Source organism: Pelmatolapia mariae, linkage group LG20 (assembly GCF_036321145.2).
Source record: "Pelmatolapia mariae isolate MD_Pm_ZW linkage group LG20, Pm_UMD_F_2, whole genome shotgun sequence".
Lineage (NCBI taxonomy): Eukaryota > Metazoa > Chordata > Actinopteri > Cichliformes > Cichlidae > Pelmatolapia > Pelmatolapia mariae.
The window spans coordinates 16,252,182-16,276,359 of record NC_086244.1 but is presented as its reverse complement, the minus strand read 5'-3'; the positions used below and the strand labels follow the sequence as shown (position 1 = coordinate 16,276,359).

Genomic DNA, 24,178 nt, shown 5'->3' with positions numbered 1-24,178 from the left:
CCCAAATGGACAGGGGAATTTTTATTTTAATGTTAATAACATTATAAAAGACGTGCAGTGTTTTAAAAAAAATATATCAAACCCTCTTTAAATTTTTCACATTCAGACCAACACATTGTTCAAAATGTTTTACAAGTAAAAATCTGTGTGGCCTGTGTATGTATTCAGCCCCCTTTACTCTAACAGCCCTAAATAAAAGAGGTCGTCTAATAAATAAACAGAGTCCACAGTATGTCCTTTAATCTCAGTCTAAATACAGAACATGGTTCTGTGACAACCTCAGAGGAACATTAGAGAACAAACCGCATCGTGAAGACCAAAGAACTCACAATTTTTCGCATAAACTAGTATAAACCTGCACACAGGGATACTACATTTAGGATGGTTAAACATGAAGTATCTGTCCATAAAGTCTTTTCAAAGCGAAAGATGCTCCCTCCCCGCTACAATACTGCATGTTTACCACCGGGGGGCGCAGCTCCACACCAGTTCCTCCAGTCTTCAGCATATGCGGAATCCAGAGTAAAGGTCGTGTGAAGTTCAGCAGCAGCTGCAAGAGGCGCGTCATCGCTGTGTTTACAGTGCATTTGAGGTCATGCTTTCCCTTTACTCAGCATCTCCTGTAACTCAGGTTCACTCAGTGAAATGATGCGTTTAAGTCTTAATTATAAACATTAGCACAGTTTATATCGCATGCTGTCGTCATAGCCAGGAATCTGCCGGGTAGAAGGGCATGAATTTGGGATCATTTCACAGGGAGACCAGATCCCAACGAACCAAAAAGTGTTTGTAAAGCAAAGTGTGTAAAGCTCACTAATGCAGGGTTTGGCATTACTAACACAAACAACAGACTGGTTTTATTTGATTTAAATGTTTCCTTTCTGTAGTGGAATTGTTTAGCAGCGGGGTTTCCCCTGTGATTTCTGCTTTCAATGCAAACAACAACAAAAAGCAATTTGTTGTTTCTCATTTGGAAGGTGACTCATACAATTTTATCCTTTCACTTTGTAATCCATCTCACTTCTCCCACAGCACAGGATAACCCCACCCACCCAGTCTTATTTACAAACAGAGATTCCTGCCTTGGCATCTTTTTATAGCTCTGTGTGCTGGAAGATGAAACTTGAGCATCATTTTCCAACATGGGAACATTTAAAACCTGCAAAAATCCTCATTAGAGTCCCGCTGCGTCTCGCTAAGTAACTGAAATAAGTTTTTGTTTTGGTCTTGCTCCGTTTTATATGTTGCTGTTAAAACTGCTGATGCCGGTTGTTCCAGCGGCTTCTCCTCTTGAGGTTACAGTAGAGATGTGTTCAAGGACTACGGCTGTTTTTGAGCCTCATGTTTTCTTATCATATTCACGATGAGTAAGACTGCATGACAGCAGACCACAGTGGTGGCTGCACTTTTAAAGGCATTTTCCAGTGTAAAAGGAGATTCCTTTAGTCGAGATTTTCGTTTTACCAGCATATTGCTGTGGAAAGATATTCTCCTTTATCAGGTGTCATTATCCGACGCGCACTGTCACACCATGTGGAGTCATTTTCCAGGGACACCGCTTTAGTGCAGGGATTCCCCAGAAACACACATTTCAATGTGAGAAACAAGAAAAACAAAAGCTTTTTTTTAATATAATATAAATAATATATATATATTAATACAATATATAATAGCTTCACACTGTTTAGCATTATTAAGTGCTTGATTCATCATTTCCATATCCGTACTGCCATTTATAAGCACAGACATGTTTATACAACTATTGTTACACCATGTACAGCTGCCACTGCTATCAGTCACAGTCATAATAATATATCTGTTTTTTTATAAATAGCATGCTAAGGAAGAGTAAGCTATATAAATGATGAATGAAGCACTTGCTAATACCTCAATACTCTGACGTCATTATAAAGTGCTGCCAAGTTGTTTATTCTGATGTGTGCATTAGTAGATTTGTTTAGGCACAGAGGGCCAAAGGGTTTGTGGGAATGTACTGCAGATTCGGCCCCAAGTAAAAAATGGGATGTTCTGAGAAGATAGAAGTTAAAGTTAAGTGGATTAAATAAACTTAATTAAAGTATGCTTTTCTTCCATAGTTTGTGCCTAAAAATTGCCAATAAAAATTACTTTAAATCCACCCTGATGGCTGCTTTCCCCCTAACCTGTGTGAAACTAAAGCCCTAATGTAGATTTAGCTGTGTCAACGAAGATAATCTGCTCTTCCTGACTTTTTCTTTCTTTCTGTCCTTGCCACACTCCTCTCAGCTGCTCAGTGAGGAAGTGGACAAAGTGAGTACCGTCACCAGCAGGAAGCGCTCTCTAGATTTAAAGCATGACTCGTGTTGTCAGCTTCCTTCCTTCCTCTTGTCTTGTTTTCACCTCCAGGCAGAACATGAGCTTCGCGTGGCCCAGACGGAGTTCGATCGCCAGGCTGAGGTCACCAGGCTGCTGCTTGAAGGCATCAGCAGCACACATGTGAGTCACCGCAGGCCGGTCACCCCTCTGGGCTCCTGTTAAAGGCCTGGCCGTGTGAATCACTTGAATGTTTTTGTCAAAATATTGCAGATGAACACATGGGAACCAAACCATGTTATTCTCATGCTGATTTTAAATTGGTTTTAAATAAGTTTTAAATGAAATGCATGAAGGCAGACAGCTTTTAGGTGCCAGATAAAGCTTTGTTAATGTTTACACATCAGCGAAGCTGCCAGGCTTTAGAAAACTTGTGAACTGTCTGGATTTTTATCCAGTCGATGGTGCTGAGAAACTTTTATGTGAGCCCACCCTTCAGGCGGAGAGGTTTGTTTGGGAGTTGGGGAACATTTCAGTGGCCTGACCTCATCTTTGTGTCTGTGTGTTTATATTGTAATATATGTGTTTATTTTTAATAAAAGTACTGGTGCAGATTTATTTTACACAGTGCTGTGCCAGAGCCTGCCCCCCCCCCCCCCCCCCCCCACACACACACACACACACATACACACACACTCGTTTTCATATCTTGGTGCGGACATCTAATTGTCCGCACCAAGTTAGGGTAAGTGCTTTCTCTAGCCACTTACCCTAACCCTTAGCATAAACCTGATCATAAACTAATTGTAACCCTGAAACTAAAACCACATTTTGAGCCTCAAAAATGCCTTCAAATTCATGGGGACGGGCATTTTGTCCCCATAAGTATTGTGGCATGCCAATTTTCTGTCCTCACAAAGACTTCTAAACCAGTACACACACAAACACACATACACACCCTCTTACTAACACAAACACACTCACACCTCATTGTTTCCAGATGACCAGCTTGTAGATATGTCTCAGTATTACAGTATGAGTGGAAACATATGAAACACATCAGTGGTAACAATGTTCAGTATCATCACAGCTTCATCTTTCAGGTGTGCGACACTCATTAAACATCATTTAAAATGCCGGCTGAGTGCTCGATAAGACACTCACTGAAAAAATAACTGTTGCACAGTTAACGTCTACAGGTTCACCGCTGTTTTGCACAGACGACAGGGAAAGGCAAGCGATATATTTCCCAGCATGCCCTTCCAATATAATCATTTTCCTTTTGAACCATTACCAGTTTATAAAGGAAAATGTATACTGCATAATCAAAAGTTTAAAAAAAAAAGAGAGCCGTGACTAAAACACATAGGGGAACTCTTTTAATGTGTCCATCCTACTGTAATGCTGTGAATATAAGCATCCTGTGGAATATTATCGGGCCGCCATGATTAAAGCATTTTTGTGCCTTTAATCATGGCACAAAGCTGGGCACTAAATGGTGACTGTACAGCTTTGATTCTACTGTTTGACTTTCAGTGGTCATTTCTAGAGCTAAATATTTCAGTCCCATCTTCATCCATGAGTGGGAAAACTGGCTGTAAAAGGTGCATGATGATTTATAAAGTCTTTGGTGTCCTTCACTCCTGTTGAGTAAATCCTCTCCTTTCTTTTCCCACCAGCTCAACCACCTGCGCTGTTTGCAGGACTTTGCTGAAGCTCAGGCCACATACTACGCTCAGTGTCATCACTACATGCAGGACCTTCAGCGGGAGCTCAACAGGTCGGGATTTATTTGCAGAGACTGCTAGGACTCCCACCGACCGTAATATTTCTTGAATCAGAAACATTTTCATCTTTTCTTGAATTGTTTAAGTTATGGGGAAAGATCAGAGTTAGTCACATCACAAAATACTGAAAATGACCACAGGGTTTAGTCTGGGTCTGGTTATGTGCAGCTGGGAGTTGGTGCAGTCTCTCAAGGGACCCATGATGGCTTTGTTTCCGATAATTAACTTGGATCCAATGTCTGACTTATGAGTAAGGCCTTCAACTAAGCAATCACAATGATCAATAGTTCATGACTATGATTTTCTCTGTGTTATTGGAGGGTTTTGACCTTACAATATAAATCACCTCCAAAGGGGAGAATATAGTCACAGAGGTTTTCACACCATCTACAAGCAGAAAACAGGTACACAGTCACTCTGCCTTAAACACTGAGATTTCTCCTGGGTACCTGAATAATGTTAGCAATAAAAAAAGCATCCAGAGAAACATCCAGACTCAAAGTGATACCCAAAACTAGTCCAGTCCTTACTGAGCTCAGGGTCATCCAAAATGCTGCTACTTACAGGAACTAAAGATATTAGAGTAGAAAGGGATGGTCCCCAAACTCTTCCCACAAAGCTGGGAGCATGAACTTCTCCAAGATATCTTGGTATGCTGAAGCATCACGAATTCCTTTCACTGAAACTAACCGACCCCCCACCATAATCCCCCCGTCCACCAAACTTTACACTTGGCACAGTAAAGTCAGACAAGTACTGTTCTCCTCTCAAACGTCAAACCCTGACTTGCCCATCGGATTGCCAGATGGAGACGTGTGATTCATCACTCCAGGGAACACATCTGCACGCAGAACAGTGAACACTTTGGTAATGTAAGGGTTGGATACAGCTGGTCACCATGGAAACCAATTCAATGAAGTTCTCTATGCACTGCCCTGGAGCTAATCTGAGGGCCACATGAAGTTTGGACGTGCACACTATGTGCCTCAGCACCCACTGACCCCACTCTGAGTTTACATGGCCTACCACTTCATGGCAGAGTTGCTGTCATTTCCACTTTGTTATAATACCACTAACAGCTGACTGTGGAATATTTAGTATTCAGGAAATTTCAAAGCTGGACTTGTTGCACAGGTGAGCTCCTATCATAGTACCACGCTGGAATTCACTGAGCTTCTGTGAGCGACCCATTCATTGACAAATGTTTGTAGAAGCAGTCTGCATGCCTTGATGCTTGATTTTATACACCTGTGGACATGGAAGTGATTGAAACACCTGAACTCAATCATTTGGATGACTGAGTAAAAACCTTTGGCAATACAGTGTAGCTTAAAGACCTCAAAATAGCTACTATTTAAACTAAGCACTTTACTCTTCACCTACTTGTAGTAACTTGAGCTAACCTGTATCATCCTTTAGTAATGCCACTCTTTGCCTGTTCAGTCTGATGTCAAAAAGAGTCAAAATGGTCCAAATTATTTCCACTGCAGTGAAATGACTTTGGCTGATGTCTCAGGTGTTGGAATAAAATCCTGGCATCCATGACAGGGAGGCTGATTTATGAAGCTGGAACCGTCATTGACCAGAATCTGGAGGCGTTTGTGTCAGTGAAGGTCAGAGGTCACTGAACACACTGCTCTCCGTTTGTTCCCACTGATGTGAAAATGTAAATAAAAGAGCCATGCAGTGTTTTGGAAATCATTAAATGCCAGTATCTGATTAAAAATAAGAGATCATCAAATGACATTAAAATGGAGTGTTTACATTTGTAAAATGTTTTGAAATATGCCATACTGAGCCAAAAAACAAGAAAGCTGTTCCCTCAAGACCAAGTTGGAAAGACTTGATTCATAGTAATCTTGAGATTTGGTTCAAATCTGAAAACTAATACTTGTTGGTTTCAGTATTCAGACAGCATGTGGACTCAAACATATCAGAAACCAGGATTGTGTCAAAACATCTACACGAGGTCCAGACACTGAGCTGCTGTCTTTTTCATAACCTCCGGTAACATAGTTTAAACTGGAAAAAACTCCTGTGACGAATCAAAACTGGGAATTCTTTTGATGTTGTCTTGTTATCCTTGTTTACATCATCATCAGTGACGCTTGCATTAATGCTGACCCTGGTCTATGAGTTTTAGAGCTCATGCCAAACCATGTAAACAAAACTGCTGCTTTCACTGGACCCTACGTTCATTTAAGCCATCGTGGGGAAAGTTGTAACTGTGGGGGGGTTACATCTCTCGGCCGGCTTGGGAACACCTCAGTCTCCCCAGAGGAACTGGAGGATGGAAGATATGAGGAGATTTTGGGGGAATGGCCATCAGCAAAATGTGGTTTTAACATTTTGTACGTATTTCAGCTGCATGACTCCACATCAGGACAGTCCAGCTTCTAAACAGGCCTGCCAGCAATCCTGAAGCGGTGGATCCTGGGGTCGTGTATGAGGTTATGAAGTGAGAGATGAAAGCTTTTTGCTTTTAAAACTGTCGCTAAAAGTCCAACTGTCCAACTGCCCCCCCCCCCCCCCCCCCCCAAAAAAAAACAAAACAAAAAATTACATACACTAGAAGAAAAAAACCCACCAATAAAGCCTTAAAGTTTTTGAGATTCTTTCAATAAAAAGAGGCTTTAAATTATTTTTTGTAAATAATGATTTTTATTTCTTCCTTTTTGGAAGGCATAAAATGTTTGTTTACAGTAAGTAAACCATACCTATCGTGTCTTCACACAGATGTGCTAATGCTGTCAGTGCACCCCACTCCACTGCCTCCGTCTGCCCCAACCCCGTGTCCCCCGCCTTTCTGTCTGGACCGGCATCCTCCGGAGCCGCTGTCCCTGCCTCCTCCTCCTCATCCAGCCAGAAGCCGGTCACGCTCGCCATGGAGCAGTCACAGCTGCCCGTCACGGGTGCCAGGAAGGCCAGGGTCCTGTATGATTATGATGCCCACGACACCAGTGAGCTGTCATTGTTGGCTGATGAGGTACAGCAGAGTCAAGCTGAGTCACCACACACACACACATACATACACATACTTCACTTGTAAGTGAAGTGTGGCTCTTCAAGTGCCTCATTGCTAAAGGTCGGCTTTTTTTGGAGTCTTTTTGCAGCTTTCAATGTTCCCACACAAAATACAGATATAAGCTGTCCAAAACAATGCAAGCTATTAGTGTTTGTTTCCATGGCATGTGAGACAAACCAGCGGGAAGTGTATGTATTCACCTGCCGTAGTCTCAGACACTCCTGAGCCTAAGGCTACAAGTATGAATGGAAAGAGCGCGTGGGCATGTGTAGCATTTTTTTTTCCCCTTTGAAAACTCATTGGCCTAAAATCCCAACGTCAGGTCGAGGCATGATTCTCAACTTTTAAAAAGATATCTACTGACAGGCTGTGAATCCCCCGATTGCAATAGTGCAGTCATTATTATCACGCAGGGTTTGCACTAAAGAGACGGCACTTGAAAGAGTGTTTAATGTCAGATCAGAAATTTGTAGTTTAACTTCTAAAGTTCAGGCCACACAAACCACAACCCTATATTTCTGAAAAAGTCCTAAAGAAAAAATGTTGTTGTTTCAAAGATTTGAGAGAACAACTTTCCAAAACCTAAAAACCCCTTGGACACGCCGTGACCTTGGACATATTTTTGGTCATTTTTCCAGCAGATGTCGTGGACTGAGCCATGTAGCACCATTTCTGTCTGTCTTCTCTGATTTGGGGTTGAGTATTTTTGATGTTCTGTTCTGGTCTAGGAAGAAAAATCTTTAATGTTTTGGGTGTGAGGAAATGATGAATAAAATAATGAAGTGAAAGGGACTTTATTTACACAAGGTGAAAAAATAACATGATGAATAAACGGGAACTTAAAGTGAGCACGCTAAACAACTGTCTCAGTTTCTAGCTCTTCTGAGGAAATTACGAAACCAAAGATTCACTCAGAAACTTAAATGATTACATAAAGATTCAGGCAAAACCTAGCACATGAACCCTTGACTCAAAATACAGAATTTCCTAAGCACAATAAACACTAACGTCTCTCACTATGGTTAACGTATGAACACAAATACAAACACTAAGAGAACGTCACATTTACTGTTTTTCATCATCTTTTGTTTTGAACTGGAAACACTGCTTACAGTAAAGAGTTTTTAGTAGCCCTAAACCACTCCATCTATATCATCCCATTTCCATTAATTATAACCGTAATTTACAGAATGAACTCTTTTTTTAATATTAAAGAAGTATTTGCACAGTGTTTACTGTGACCAACTGGTTATTGTATGAGCGTGCAAAACCACTTGATCAAAAAGTCTGCAAACTATCACGACTCAGACCGACTGCAGTCACTAATTTATAAACACAGACTGCCAAATGTTGCAGTCACTCTGAGTCATTCTAAACCGATGAGCTCGACTCGTCTTTGTCTTTCTGTAGTACAGGACTCGACTCAGCTGGTTGCCAGCAACCTGTGTTTTGGTTACATTGCTATATCAAACCAAAGTTGCTGAGCACTCATGTTTGCACTTAAATTGCTGTCCTGCAGCAACTAAGTCACTGTTTAAATTTCTGTTTCACATCTGAGGTTCTTGCTTGAAGTAGTTAATGTGTGTTTCTCTTTATGTAGACAGATTTGGGATTTTCACTGATTTATCGCTGATGGATTGCAAACCTGGCTCCATTCAGTCCAAACTAATCGCAGACTGAGTCCTTCTTATTCCCGTTTTACGATGATGAAGTCATTTTGAAGATGGTAACTAGCTATAAGTGGTCAAAGGCCTGGTTCCCATCCCCATTTCAGCATTCAACCAGGAGAGCTCATTGCACACACAATCACTTTTGCTATCATTTTGATTGTTCTGCAGTGAAGTCACTGTTTTCCTTATTGTGACTGTAGCATTAGACCAATAGCGTTATATTCTCATAGACTTTTATACAGTCTGAGTTCTTCTTGTACCCAGGGAGTCGCCCCCTGGTGGTCAACAGGCAGATTTAAGGCACTAATGCAACTCAACCTCAACACAACCAAAATAAATGATGCATCAGCTACTGACGTTTACCAGATTTAACTACTACCTATCAATTTTCTCAACCACTCAACCGCTCATTCAGTTCAGGGTTTGGAGCCAAGTTTGGCCAAAGAGCTGAGATCTGTTCCACAACAGGACAAGCTTAGTGCCTCTCAGCTCGTTTGGGAACATCTGAGCAGCATCTGGTGAAGGATGGAGCTGAGTGACCTTTAAGTCTGGAGAACAGCTGTAAACACATCAAAGCGCAGTGGCTAGATGAGTGAGAGCTGTGACCTTTTCATTTGTGGTTTTCTCTTTAGTTTTTTGTGACCCTGTGTCTGTGAGCCCACAGTGCTGGATGTTGTAACTGATCACTGGCACTAATTTTAAGTTGATGCCTTGGGAAAGATTTAAGCTGTAGCAACACACCATAACCTCCTATAATGGCATTAGTCATCAATAAACATACAGCACCAGCAACACATATATTAGAAAATATACAGATACTTACTGTGAGAGACGGTGTCACACACCCACAGATCGGGTGGGGTATTTTTGAAAAATGCAGCTTTTTCTATGCTATTGGGCTTTTCGCCCACACGTTTGGATCACTGAAATTGGAAATTTAAAAAAACTCAGTTTTTGTGTTTATGTGTGGTCGAGGAAAATGTAGAATTAGTCACGCAACATCAAAGGTGTGCGCCTTTTTTGACGTCACGCTGTGCACCACGTTACTGTTTACATGAGAGGAATTTCTACAGTGGCGGATATAGACAAAATACTGTTGCTGTTAATCTTATTTGCAGTTTTTACACACTTACATATACACACGCAGTTACTGTCTCTCCATTTAGAAAGACTGCTTCTATGTGCCATCTTTGTTTACTCTTTCCATCGCAGGCTTCTAGACTTCTGATTGGCCAACATGATTAGGATTATGTCACCACCTGTTGCTTTGGCATGTTCTTGACTTTGTTTTTTGTGTTTACACGTGGACAGAGATATTTTTTCAAAACTGCACGTGTGGACGGGATTTTTTTTTAAAAAAGAAAACAGCAAATGTCCATTTACAAAAATACCCATGTACGTGTGGACGTAGCCTAACACACTGCTTTGACTGCTGCCCCGCTGCATTTAAGTGTTTATACTCAGGTGCACATACCAACGCATGAAGACCTGAGGGTGTATTCAACTTACAGGCCACAACTCAAACAGCTGAACAACTTTCATGCAGTCACGTCCGTCCCGCTCACTCCGAATGAACATCAGAACGCCTCCAGCTTGGCCTCCTGTCTATGTTTCAGTGTCACCATCTCCAAACCATGACAGCAGGTCTCACTGCCATCTTTAAACATCTCTTTCACTCTTGCTGCTGTCCTTGTGTCGCAAATTAAACCTGACACTAGTTTCCACCCTCCACAGAGTACCTGGCTGAGGAATACAAATCACAGCAGATTTTTATAAGTGTTGGGAGTGGAAGGCACAAACTGATTCTTCTTGGAATGACTCCCTGCTTTGGGCTGCTCGGTTGCAAAATTCTTACAATAAATGTTTTCCTGCTGAAGCAGTCTGATTTCACTCTAATTGTTTTAGGAACTTGTCCAAGTGGACAGTTTCCATAGTGTGAAGCCCAACTTTTGCATGGCATTGTAAATATACTGATTTTACCGGACATAAAAAAGTAAGCTTATTCTGAGTTTGTACAGTTCTAACAAAAGTGGGAACCTTCCTCAGGCATTGTCAGTTCCTGCCAGTTGGCTGGAGTCGGGCAATATTTTTATGTTTGGATCTGTTTGAGCAGCTACAGGATGTGTAAACTTCCTCAGGGCTTTTTCTAAACCACAGTCTTTCCTCAGTATTACTACACTCGTGTGTGTGCTTGACCACAAGCAGGATGCAGCACATAAGCTCATAATCTCGATCTCTGTTTGCCAAACTTACACTTAACCTTTGGTGGCAGGAAGAGAGATTTTCAGTGACCACAGCAACAACTCATCGAGTACTTAGGACCTCCACCGCATCAGCTCTGCCGTTTGACAAAGACTAAATTTCACTAGCTGGGTCCTCATTTTATGTTTGACAGTCTTTTAGTAATGAAAGGTTAATAGCTTGGACATGAATTGAGCTGCGGTTTGGGGAAGACTCGGGCTTGGCGGATCCCCATGTGCCAAATAGAAGGGAAGAAGTTAAAGAATTGAAAAGGGGACGGAGGGTGGGGCACGTAAATGAACAGCTTGTAGGACTGGGGGAACCTATATAGATGAGAACCGGAAGGAGCATGTTTGGAGGCGTGGTCCCGCTCCTGAAATTCCGATATTTAATCTCCAATAACAAGAAGAATATGGTGAATATATAATTGACTATAGTATGTTTTAACATGCTGCGGTTTTGTATGGATATTTAAAACCGGTCACTCTTAGAAATGAGACCTTGTGTCTCGATAAGAAAGAATGAAATAAAAAATATATATGTGATTAAATGCAGCTTTTCTGTGTTTTTCAAGGTGGCGGCTTGAAGTAAGGTTGTAGCAGAGAGTGCTAGCACAGAAGTTTGCTGATTTTACACCTATAACCCGCAGTTAAAGCTACAACATGGATATTAACTATTTGTCAGTCTAGGATGAGCATCAGCAACTACTTTTCGAAACAGTCCGACATCATGCTGCGAAGGAAAGTCGAAGTGTCTGACACCACGGAGGGCCCCAACCTACAGAGCAGAGAAGCTAATGAGGAGACTAGTATGGGAGCCGATGTGGAGTTGGATATTAGATCGGAACCAGCGGTCTGCGAGGTGATCCGGGAAGTAACTGACTAAAGTCATTGAAGATAAACTCGGACCGGCCCCTCTGCTTTTACAAGTGCAAGGAAAGCAGCTGGAGGACCACGAGACACGGATAAAGGAAGCGGTTTTCATTCATTGCAACGTCAGGAATCTGGCCTGCCGGGAAAGACATTGGCATTTTGACCCTTCTATCCTGTACGATCTTGGATTCACAGGTTACCTCACAGAGGAATTTGTCTCCCAGAGTAGGCCTTTAGTGTCTGGGAGACACTAAAGGCCTACTCAAGAGGTCTCATTATTTCATATACTAAAGGTAAAAAGCGTAGACAAGCAGAGCAGAGGAAGGTTTTGGAATCCAAGCTAAAACACACAGAAGGAGATTATCTTAAAAAAACCTTCTAAGGCTAAACTCAGAGAAATTTATGCTCTATCTCTAGATGCAGAGACTAAAATTAGATTTGCTAGGCAAAGGCTTTATGAGCATGGTGACAAACCTGGGAAATACTTAGCATACCTGACTAAGAGGAAATCAGACTCTCAGAACATCACTTCAATCAAAGATGTAAATGGAAAACAGTTTTTGACAACACCAGTATTAATGATATATTTAGACATTTCTGTGAAGACCTTTATAAATCGCAAATTCAGATAAATACAGCAGACCTATTGGATGTATTTTTCACCCCTTTTAACCTTCCCAAGTTGTCTGAAGACCAGAACCTCAAACTGGACTCTCCCATATCGAAACAGGAGGTATTAGATGCCATTAAGTAGCTGAAGGTGGGCAAAGTAGCGGGACCAGACGGACTATGTGCCAAGTTTTTGTCTAAATTTTAGCTGGCCCGCTGTTGAACATGTACAATGACTCCTTTAAAAGGGATTTCTTGCCCAATTCTCTAAGGGAAGTCGATATATCCCTTTATCCCTTACTTAAAAAGGGTAAGCTGCCTGAAGATTGTGCCTCCTACAGGCCAATCTCTTTGTTGAATGTGGACCTGAAAATCCTCTCCAAGATATTAGCAAAACATCTAGAACTTTTACTCCCCTTGCTAATTAATGAGGACCACAGGGTTTCATTAAAGGGCGCAACTCATATAATAACATGCATAGGTTGTTGAATATGATCCAGTTCTTCCAACAAAAAATCCCTGCTCTGCAGTTCTCACAAATGGGTTGCGGACCTCCAAATTCCAGATACTGAAGGGAACCAGACAAGGCTGTCCCCTCTCCCCTTTGCTCTTTGCCTTAGGCATAGAGCCACTGGCAGAGGTGGTACAAGTTCAGGCAGACATACATGGTCTATCCATAGGATAAAGACAGCATAAGATTACTCTGTATGCTGATGATGTACTTGTTGTGTTGACTTGGCCGGAAACATCAATCCCCTCTCTGGTTGAAACTGTTTATTAGTTTTCCCAGTTTAGGATTTAGTTGTTCCCTGTTCCTTATTTCCTGTTTTGTACTTCACTTTCATTACAAATAAACACTCACTCGCACCCCAGCCAGTACCTGCGTTTTGGATCCTTTTCTCACTACATCACACGACTGCTGCCCCAGCCGTGACACTGTACCCCCCTATTTGAGCAGGTCAAATTAGATTTAGGGAGAGATGGAAGTCCTTGCCTCTATCCTGGTTCGGTCGTATCGCTCTTCTGAAAATGAACATTCTACCCAGGCTACTTTACCCAATACAGATGGTTCTGACCCTCTTCCCACACAAAACTATCCAAACTCTAAATGGCTGGTTTAGCTCTTTTGTTTGGGCAGGGAGGAAACCTCGTCTTAAAATATCCACGTTATGTCTTCCATCCTCAAAGGGGGGGCCTTGATTTCCCAGATATAAGGAAGTATCAGCTGAGCACCCATATGCGTATAGCTGCCGACTGGGTACAGCCTGCTCCCGTCTGGTTGGATATTGAGAGCTCTATGTCCAACTTCCCTTTGAAAAATTTGCTTTTTCGGGGAAAAACTTAAGACCTTAAGGATGTTCTGTAGCAACCCACTCACATTATCTACTGTTAGAGCTTGGCGAATGTTTCAAAAACTAGAAGGAAGGTCTCACTTAACATCTCTTTTCACTCCCTTATCCGATTATCCTCTCTTTTTGCCTGGGACCACCGACTTTTACTTATTTTTAAATACTTATCTAATAAATAAATGTGGCTTTTCAATGTGATTTTATATTTTCTGGAGGTGGGAAAAGTGGCGAGTGGGGGAGATTTGTGCTTTCCACCGCATGTCTGCTCTGTATTGACTTGATTTATGTGACACAAGGAGCCAAGAGAACATGACTCTACGATTGTAGATGATTAGAATCAGAGACAGAGCTTCTAAATCTAGATCTTCCAAGCATGTGTCTGGAAGAATTCTGTAAATATTTCATGCAGCTGTGGAAGACACCTGACTGTCTCGCTTTTGGAGACACACACATGCATCCTCTGAAGCTTAAAGTAGAACAGCTGGATAGCACCAACAAAGCTTCAGCTCCTGTGTTGAATCATTTTGTATGCTGCAAACAGCCTCATAGCTTTCCAAGAATTTGCTGTGCTTTGTTCAGTATTCAGACGTGTAGTGGGTTAGAGAAGCCACAGAGTGAGTATGGGAAGATAAAAAAATTTGAACCGCTAAGTGTTGGGTTTATGACGAGGTCAGTATTATGGGAAGGTAATGACAGGGTAGCAAGAGCGAAGACTGAATGCTTGTGCTTTTTTTTATGCTTTTGCATTGCCACCACTCATATCTGTGGAAAATGGGAAAGACGTGCAGTTACTGTGTTTGTTTTCCATTCAAACATGTACATACATAGCTTTGCTTTGATTCTATGTATTCTTTAATGATTGGGAATGATTTGCTGGAAGCACTGGCCTGCTTAAACTACTGCCCCTGCAACCCAAACCCTGGTAAGGATGATAGATGCAGGGCTCGCAAAATCGCTAGCCCGACGTCCCGGGGCTAGCGATTTTTCCAGTCGGGCTACCAGAATCTATCCCTGCCCTGCCCGTCGGGCTATCATAGGAAGGAAAAATATATGTCAATGCTTTTGCATTCTTTCGGAAATGTAGCTGGGTAAATATGTCTTTGGCATCGGTGAACCACTGTCAATATGTGACTAGGGCTGCTCAATTAATCGAATTTTAATCTAAATTACGATCTGGGCTTTCAACGATCATTAAAAATGACTGAGCCGATTATTAGCACCTCCCTCGTGCTTTACTCTCGCGCTGCTCCGTGTGGCAAATCGAGCGCACCTCTCTGCGTTTCGAACACGCGGCACAACAATTAAGAGGAGCTGACAGAGGGAAGCTCGGAAAGCTAAGCAGAAGTTATTTGGAGAGGAGAGTGACCTATGGGCAGAAATCTGTGCCATCAGAAACTGAATTTGAATAAGTTAAATTTGAATTTGAATTGCTCAGATTGAATCTGAATTGTAACTTGAATAAATGCTTTTGAAAACTGAATTTGAATTAATCTAATTTGAAATTGAATTTATGGTTTGAAAATGATCATCACTAAATTGAAATTGAATTTTATATATTGAAAATGAATTCATTTGCTTTGAAACTGCATTTTATCCTTTAAAAATTCAGCTCTCGAATAATTTCAGTTTCACTCTCACCATTCAGTTTCAGTTCTACAATTCAATTTCAGTTCCAAAATTCGGTTTTTTGGGACTTACATCCGGTTCCGGTTCAAGCGCAGATTAATAGAACTACGTTTTGCTAGCGGACTGAAAGTGTTACTGACGGGAATCTACAGCGTCTTGAGCTGAATTAAGACTTCAGAAGTCATTCGTCATGTCGAATGACCAGCGGATAAACTCTCAGGTTGGTAATAAATGTATTACATGTATAAGGACAAGCGTCATGTTAACAAATGATAGCTGTACAGTAACTTTTATGCTTATTGTAGCTGTTAGCTAAAAACGCTAATTTAGCCTAGTTTGCCCTGAATTCAGCTTTGACAAACAAATATGATCGACTGTTTCTAGTAGAATTCCAAATTTGTCATCTTGTACCCTGTCAGAGCCCTGTATGCTTGCAGAGACCCCTACAGTAGGGAAACATGCAAAACGGTGTCCAAACCTTTGTATTTGAGCTTTATTTATGTCTTACACAGCATCCCAACTCTTTAGCTAACTTAATAACTTTAGCTAAAGTGAATATTTAGTCTAATTCATTAGTGCAGCATTACTGGATCACCTGTTTAAAGTGATATAATATGATATACAACTATCACTGAAACAGCAAACTTTGTAAATAAACAACACTTCTCATTCTCTAAACGTTTGGCCACAGCTGTAGATTACACTATCAGTGCTTGTTCACTCTTGACAATAATTACATTTCTAAATTCTCTTTGTGCATTTACAGGTAAACAATATCTAATATTTTATCTAAATGACTGCTTTGTCTTTGAAAAGGTGAAGAGCCTGAGGCCGGTGACAGTCCAGTTCTACTCCAAGTACATCCTTACGGTGGCTCACAGGAAAAGGCCACATTCCTGTCCTGCCAGGAGAGAAGAGAAACTTCAGAGTCTTCATGCAGTTCAACCACACCGGTCATATGGAATATGACAGGGGTCTCAAACTCCAGTCCTCGAGGGCCGGTGTCATGCAACTTTTCCATTTGTCCCTGGTGCAACACACCTGAATACAATTAGTAGGTCATTAGCAAGAGTATAGAACTTGACTGCATGCTGAGGTGGCAGCCCCTAACCCTACCTACTCAAGTAAATTTAAGTAAATATATGTATTTGGAAACATATACTTCTAAAATACTTTTATTGCACCATGTTCATTCACTCATGAGCTGCTGTAACCTGAATCAAATGGCTGAATTGCCAACTCAGCATGCATTCAAGTTCTATACTCTTGCTAATGACCTACTAGGTGTGTTGCAACAGGGACACATGGAAAAGCTGCAGGACAGCGGCCCTCGAGGACTGGAGTTTGAGACCCCTGCCGTATGGTGTTCATGGAGTTTTCTACCCCACAGTTACAGCATGTCTGACTGCCTGTTCAGGATATGCAAAAATATGAGTTTAAGCATGTGATGACAAAGGCCTTCCATTATGGTGTTTGTCATCACATGTCACAGACATCTGGATGATCATTTGGAATAAACAACTAAAAACTAAAAACTTGTTACTTCATCTTTTATCTTTATTATTATTATTATTATTGTTCTTATTTTACATTTTTTCATTGTTAGGCATTAGGTTTATTTATAGTAGTCCTTTCCAACTTCCTCCCCTCTTCCATGTTACTCTGTCAGCATCTGTTTGGGGTTGGGAGTGGAACAGAAAGTAAGGAAATCCAAAGTGCCATTAAAACCAGGAGAGGTTCTTATATTTCAGAAGAAGGGATTAATTCAAAAGAAATGACCTCAATGCCATATTTTATTTAGGAACCCTAGAGAGCACTTTGCAAAATAACACATTCTTATAATTTCACCCTCAGATGAGCCAAGCTACGACTGTCAGAGAAGGTGATGTAGGTACAGAGCATGTGAGAGTGGTTAAGTTGATGTCTCTTGTCTAGATGAAGGCACAAGAGGGATCAATGGCAATGCGTAGAGATTCAGTATCTTCAGTCTTCAGTGGACACTCCATTTTTGTTTTTTGCTTTCACTTTGCAATCGCGCGAACTGTGTATAGAGAGCAACAGTACTGATTGGTGAGTGACGATAATTTGCGCACCAATTCCTCTGACATCGTCTTATCAATCGTTAGTTTACTATGCAAACATGACAAGTGAAATCTCCCGCAGCAAGCTTAAACATGTGAGAGGTTGATCGCGCAGAGAATCGCTGAGCGTTATGTGAGTGCGTGTGTAAAGGCAGCAGGATATATATTTTAGTTCTGCTGAGCCAAATAAGAGTGGTCAGGGTGAAGAAGTGACAGCCAAAGAAAAGCTTACCACAAAACGGAAAAGTTATGAAAAATCAGACTAAGGCAAAAAAGAAAGTGCAGCTTTATGGTTTCATGGACAAAAGAATTTCTGTGGCTGGAATATGACAAGCTAAATAACCAGGGGTGCACATAAGTGGTCCGCAGGTGCGCATTCGCTGTCAAAATAAAATATCGCACAAGATAAGAAGTTGCACACGTGTAAATAACATAATGTTCTGCCGGGTGTGTTGTTGGTTTCCCTCGATTTCTGAGTCGACGAGCGCCTTTGTTACTGGGACCAGTAATTTTAAGAAAGGCTAGATCTTGGTTCCACTTGCCTCTTACCCGTGACTTCAGTGGAAATTTCAAATTCAGGATCTGACACAGACTGATTCCTGTTGTACAGTTCTTACAAGTTCATAGAAATTTCTGTTCAATTACAACCAAGTATTTGAGTTGATGATTGTAATTTTTATACAATATTGTAATTTGTGTTTCAACAATTTTTTGATTAATGTTTTGTTTCTGTTACAATATTAAACATTAAAGTATAATATTGTAACGGAAACAAAACAGGAAACAAAACATAAAAAAAAATTGCCCCCTTTTTTATTCGGGCTACTTAAATTTATTTTGGGCTACCAAAAACTGAAGAGTCTCTGCCCGAAGGGCTACCAGGGATTTTGAAATTTTGCGAGCCCTGAGATGGATCAGCTGAAAGTCCAGATGTGCCTCTCCAGTCCTGATTCAGGTCTTTGCTGGATTTTTCCTGTTTCTTAAGGACATGGCTTTCAGATACTGTTCATCTGCTGTACATCTGCTGCTTTTTTTTTTTTTTAGGGCTGCCAGTTAACTTATTTTCCTCTGATCTATGATCCTCAGAATCCTCTATGTAGCTCAGGATGTAGGGCAGGTCATGTAGTAATCAGAAAGTTGTTTTTTTGATCTCTGGACAGGATACTAACCCCAAGTTACTCTCCGGTGAATCCATCCGAGTGTGAATGCTAAAAAGAAAGCACTTAATCGTAGAAAAAAACTGCGTCTGTGAATGTGCGAATGAGATATGTTGTATAAAAGGCTTTGAATGCTCAGGTAGCATAGAAAAGTGCTTTTGTCCTCCACTTTTCCAGTTTCCTCAAAATCTTTTTAAGGACACCCTGCACACCATGCTGAGAGATGCCAGGTTTTTAGCTGATAGCTGTTGATTAAAAAACATTTTTTAATCTCTGTAACTGTGTTTATTTGGCATTTTTCATGGTTTCAAATAAAGAAATGGAAGACATTTACTTATTTTTGTGACAGGCTGTGGGTAACAAAGGAAAGTGTGGGACTGTGGGGTGCATGAGCCCGATGTGTTTGTAGCGAGTTGCACGCCAAGTTGCAGCTTTAATTATGAAAGGGTTTTTGGTTTGGCATATTTATGGTGTAGATCTATGATGGAAGTCTAAAATGTCCAAAAAGATGAGAAAAAAGTTTGATTGTATCAAAGGGTTTAAAACTCCAGGGGCTAGGGGGCCGGTGTTTTCACGGGATTAAAGCTAAAAGACTAGCGAGTCTGTCAGTGTAGGAGCTGATCAAGCCTCATATTAAAAATCCAGTTTTAGGCATCCAGGTTAAAGTACTGGCTCTTTTTTTGTGTGTGGTGTGAGTGTGTTTGTGGAGAGAGTGAAGGTGAAAGCTTGTGTGAGATGCTGGAAGTGTTGGTAGTCCTGCTGATGCCTGCTCTGTTCTACTGTGAAGTCTCACTGATCGCCTCAACATCCAGGGAGGATCCGATCTAGTTACTAGTTAATATTCTGTCTGTTATGGCAGTTCTGTCTGAAGTATGAATAAAAACATTTCAGCTAGATTATAGTGTGGAAAAATGATTACAGGAGGATATATAAAATCTTTCTTGGCACTGGCCTGGGGCGTGTGTTGGTTGCTACATTGCTCCGTGTAGTGAGGAACACCTGAGCAAGTCTGTGGGATGAGCTGAGAACATCAGTAGCTGCTGAACATTACCCGAAACAGGACTGCAGCAGCTCTAATTAGATCTCACCAAGCATTTCCATGCACAGTCTAGTCATCATTTATGCTTTTTTTTTTTTTTTTTTTTTAAAGTGGCAACAACAACAATCATCATAAAATAAATAATTTAACCAAACTAAATGAGAAGAAGAGACAGTATTGACCATGAAGATGCAGGCTGGAGCTAATTACACTGGACGTTACTGCTTGGCATCTGGTAAATCAGGAGATTTTTACAAGAAGATTTTGTCAAAAACAAATGTTTTATTACCAGTTTTATGCTCATCACCTTCAACATTTTCATCTTTCAGCATTTTGCTGAATAAAATGATGCATTCCGATTACAGCCACCTCACTGCACCCAGTTTCACAGGACTGGCAGTCGATAAAGTCAAAACATCCTGACCTAAAAGTGAAGCAGCGGATTTTTAATCTCACTCTTGCTCTGGCTTGAGCATGACAACTTAAAAATATCAAGTGAAAGATCTTTGATGGAGGTCAATAATGGAGCTGCTCCATCTCCCTCCATCTGTCTGACTTCTAGCTTGAATGAAAATTCATTTCATGTTGCTTCTTGCCACATTTCAGTTCAGGGACTTTGTGAAGCTTCCGTTTACCGTCTGTGACTCAGTATCTCTGCTGAAATGTCAAATGTCACAATGATGGCAATAAGAACTTAAAACAAACAAAAAAACGGGGATCGTCTGTTTGCAAATGGATGTGCGGGCCTCTTGGTGCACCGTTACAAAATCGGCCTCAATCTTCCACCTTTGGCCAAAACATCACTGTTCACTGATGGGTTGCAGGTGCTGTAGAAGTACATCTGTTTTGTCATTTTTTGTTTAGTTGCTTCAGTTAAAAGTTGTTCCATTTTTTATTCAGTTTTGCTGGATTTCAGGGTTTTGGTTTCAGGGTCTGGTTATGCTAATGTCTAATGTTCTGAGTTTTGGTTCCAGTTCTTAGTTTCTTGATCTTGATTCAGGATGCTTGTCCAGTCTTTTCCCGTTAGTCACAGCTTTAGTTGCATTTATGTACACATAAATTAAATAAGGTAATGAATAACACTGGTATGTTTCTAAAGAAACTCAGCAGGGGAGAAATTTACCAGAAGGATAATGATGGAAAAACCACACGGAAGACCACACAAAGGAAAACTAAGTGAGGGACCATATCCATGTAACACTAAACTCCACCAAGTATTCTGACTTATTATTCATTTTCTTCTTATTGCCATCATTGTTACATTTGAATCCACATCTCAGCAGAGATACTGAGTCACAGATGGTAAACTGAAGCTGAGGTGAAACGTGGCAAGAAACATGAAACCTCCCTGAGCCTGGTTCTGGTTTTCTGGTTTTCCTTCCCACTGTTGCCAAAGCGCTTGCTCAAAGGGTGTCGTCTGAATTTTGGGGCTTTCTGTTTTCTTTGTATTATTGTAGGGTCTTTACCTTACAGTATAAAGTGCACTGAGGAAACTGTTCTTGTTATTTGGCGCTGTATAAATAAAATTGAATTGAACATTTTGACATGAATATTGGCTCGATCATGATAAGAAACAGACTTGTTTTGTAGTATGATTTGTTTTAACTAATCGGTTTTACTTGAAGTAGCACATCCTGTTATTACATCCCACACATTCACTTACTTGGTACACCTTGATAGTACCGGGTTTGGGCCCTTTGCTTGCACTATGCTTTTATTCTTTATGGAATAGATTACACAAGGTGCTGGAAACACATGAAACACATGTACCAAAGGGCCCAAACACTGTTACACCACCAGCAGCTGCCTGAACAGTTGACACGAGGCAGGATGGATCAATGCTTTCATGCTGTTTATGGTCATGTTTGGGTACGGTTGCCTCAGCTGACAGGAGTGGCACCGGTGTGGTTTTCTGCTGCTGTAGACCATCCGCTTCAAGGTTGGATGTGTTGTGCTCTTCTGCCTTGCTGTCAACTTAAAGACACTTGCTGGATATTTTCTCCTATGCAGACCTGTAAACAATAGAGATGGTTTTGTGGTAAAATCTCATCAGATCAGCAGATGTTCTCAGACCAGCCCGTCTGGCACCAGAATCCAAGCAAGTGAAAATAAATTTTCAGTGACTACAGACGCAACTCACGAAAAAATTATGAACACCTGCAATCATCTGAGCTGTTCTCAATGTAAGACTTTTAAAAAGTCAAATTAGGAAAATTTGATAATAAAACACACATAAACATAAAAGTGGCATCCTACTCGGTTTAGCTCGGCGCAGATTGGGTAATTTTTAAGGGTTTTACTCAGCCAGGTTTCCAAGCCATCCAGCAGACTGCATGCCACAGACTGGCCTCTCAGTGATGTCACTCGATGAGTCATGAGAGTGTCTTCTTCACAAAAATCAAAATCACAACTTTTAAAACCTGACAATGAGAAAAATGGCTTCACAAAAATCACCGTGGTCCCAGAGTCTGACAAAAAGCCAAATGCCCAGCAGCAGGTATGAAAAAGCACTGATGTCCTCCTTTGTTATGGTACAATAATTATGTAATGCTGTTTTCAGTTTGCCCCCTTTTGTTCACACATGGGTTTCCCTTAGCAGACCTTTAGAAATGCTGGCACAGGTGCTAATTGGAGGAAGTGTTTGAAGATGATAACACAGAGATGAAGTCAGGGAAATTCCTGATAATGGGCTGGCATGAAAAACGTGAGCACGAGCAGCGACGGGATGCAGTTATGCTACGTCACTAGAAATTATTTTCTTTCCTCTTAACGTGGCATTGCTCACTGTAACCTGTATGTGTGTGTGTTTTTAGTATTTTTTTTTGTCTTTCTCTCCCTCTTCAGCTCATTACCGTCTACACCGTACCAGGAATGGACCCCGACTGGCTGATCGGAGAACGAGGAAACGAAAAGGGCAAAGTACCCGTCACCTACCTAGAACTGCTGAGCTAATGGACCAAGCAACACACACACACACACACACACACACACACACACACACACACACACACACACCCCTGCAAAAACCTCTATCCACCGTCACACATGTGGACTGGGTAGACCTGCTGTTGGCCCCAGTTTGTGCTCCTTGTGTATCGGTTCAGCTCACAGAGGGAACCCCTGCACTGACTTCTATGCTATGCTGTGCAGGTATCTTCTAACCACCTGGATAAAACAATATGAAGATTTATTAAGTTGAGATAGTGGAGAACTTGGTTAGCAAGCTCTATCCATAGACTGTATCTGATAATTTGTGCCAATTACCAGGCTAATAAATTCCCCCAGATCTCAGATGTTCTTGGACGGTCTTTTGATACAATTAACTCTATAGAATGGCAATAATGCTACAGTTATTTTATGACATTTTTCAGTTTATTAAACTCAAAAAAGAAGAAAAAAGTTGAGTCATTTAAATTTGGACTTTTATGAAGGAGCACAAAGTAAAGAAAAGGAGTGCTGAAAGACTAAAATGAGCCTACATGTCGTTTTGACACAGATCAAAACGAACATCTGGTTTACATCTGGTGTAAACCAGATGTTCTCGTAGCTCCTTTGTTATGGTACAAAGGAGTTAGTGAATGCATTAATCTCCACACAGCATTTGTTGAGTATCAAAAGCCAGTCCTGGTAACTTTTGATTTCAGATGAAAGCAAAAGCCTCGTTGGTAGGCACCAGTGTTTTTAGCACACAGGAGAGGAACCTCGTCTGGCTTCGTGGAACAGCGTGCTTATGTCGACCGTGTGGATGGGAGTCTTAAGGTTTTCATGATGATCTCTGTAGGTGTCCTGCCATTTCAAGAGATTGAACCTAATTCTGGAAATACCTGCACAGCTACGGTATTTTTATTTTTATGACTCCAGAGAAATCAGTGTGACGGTCCCCTCTGTTATACGCAGAGTCCAAACTGCAGCTGGCTTCCCATCTCCTGATCTGTGGCTGTGTGAAAAAACTTATGCAAAACTGCCTGTTTTACTCATTTCTAGTAATACTGATGATTATCAGAAAGAAACCCGTGACTGTACGAGTCAGGTTATGTTGATGTGGCCTATTACTTAGATTTCCTCTTATTGCGTAATGTGTACACAGAGTGTAATGAAATGAAACTTCAAAAACCCAGACCTTGTTTGATCCATTAAAGAAAAATTCCATGCAATAATTATTACAATGTGAGTCATAATTTTTCAGATTTTATCAGCTCTAACTACATTTTTCCCCACAATTTTCTTTCAGCTGTTTCACAATAAAAACCCTTTTAGAAAATGAAGCATTTCAATCCACAGATTAGGGATTTTAATTTGAAACAAATATTGGAAAATCTTGAGTGTGTATAAACAAAAGTGCAGTAACTTTAATGAGGTGTGAGTGGACTGGAATTACTAAACAATACTGTACAACCAATTATAACTTCTCAAGCTGATGAAGTAGATAA

The 24,178-nt window shown here is 40.9% G+C and overlaps 1 protein-coding gene across 8 annotated transcripts in view; it reads left to right on the top strand.

Moving 5' to 3' along the window:
• Nucleotides 1–22,765, top strand: part of LOC134618215 (endophilin-B2-like) — a 36,878-nt gene extending 14,113 nt beyond the window's left edge. For 6 of the 8 annotated variants that reach the window (XM_063463489.1, XM_063463488.1, XM_063463486.1 and 3 more), the window contains 5 exons: nucleotides 2,266–2,289; nucleotides 2,386–2,475; nucleotides 3,972–4,072; nucleotides 6,816–7,065; nucleotides 22,593–22,765. In XM_063463489.1, coding sequence (XP_063319559.1) covers nucleotides 2,266–2,289; nucleotides 2,386–2,475; nucleotides 3,972–4,072; nucleotides 6,816–7,065; nucleotides 22,593–22,700 — 573 coding nt within the window. In that variant the 3' untranslated portion in view covers nucleotides 22,701–22,765. The remainder of the gene's footprint in view (nucleotides 1–2,265; nucleotides 2,290–2,385; nucleotides 2,476–3,971; nucleotides 4,073–6,815; nucleotides 7,066–22,592) is intronic. The other 2 variants (XM_063463490.1, XM_063463487.1) reach the window with 1 other exon arrangement.
• Nucleotides 22,766–24,178: the final 1,413 nt, after the last annotated feature.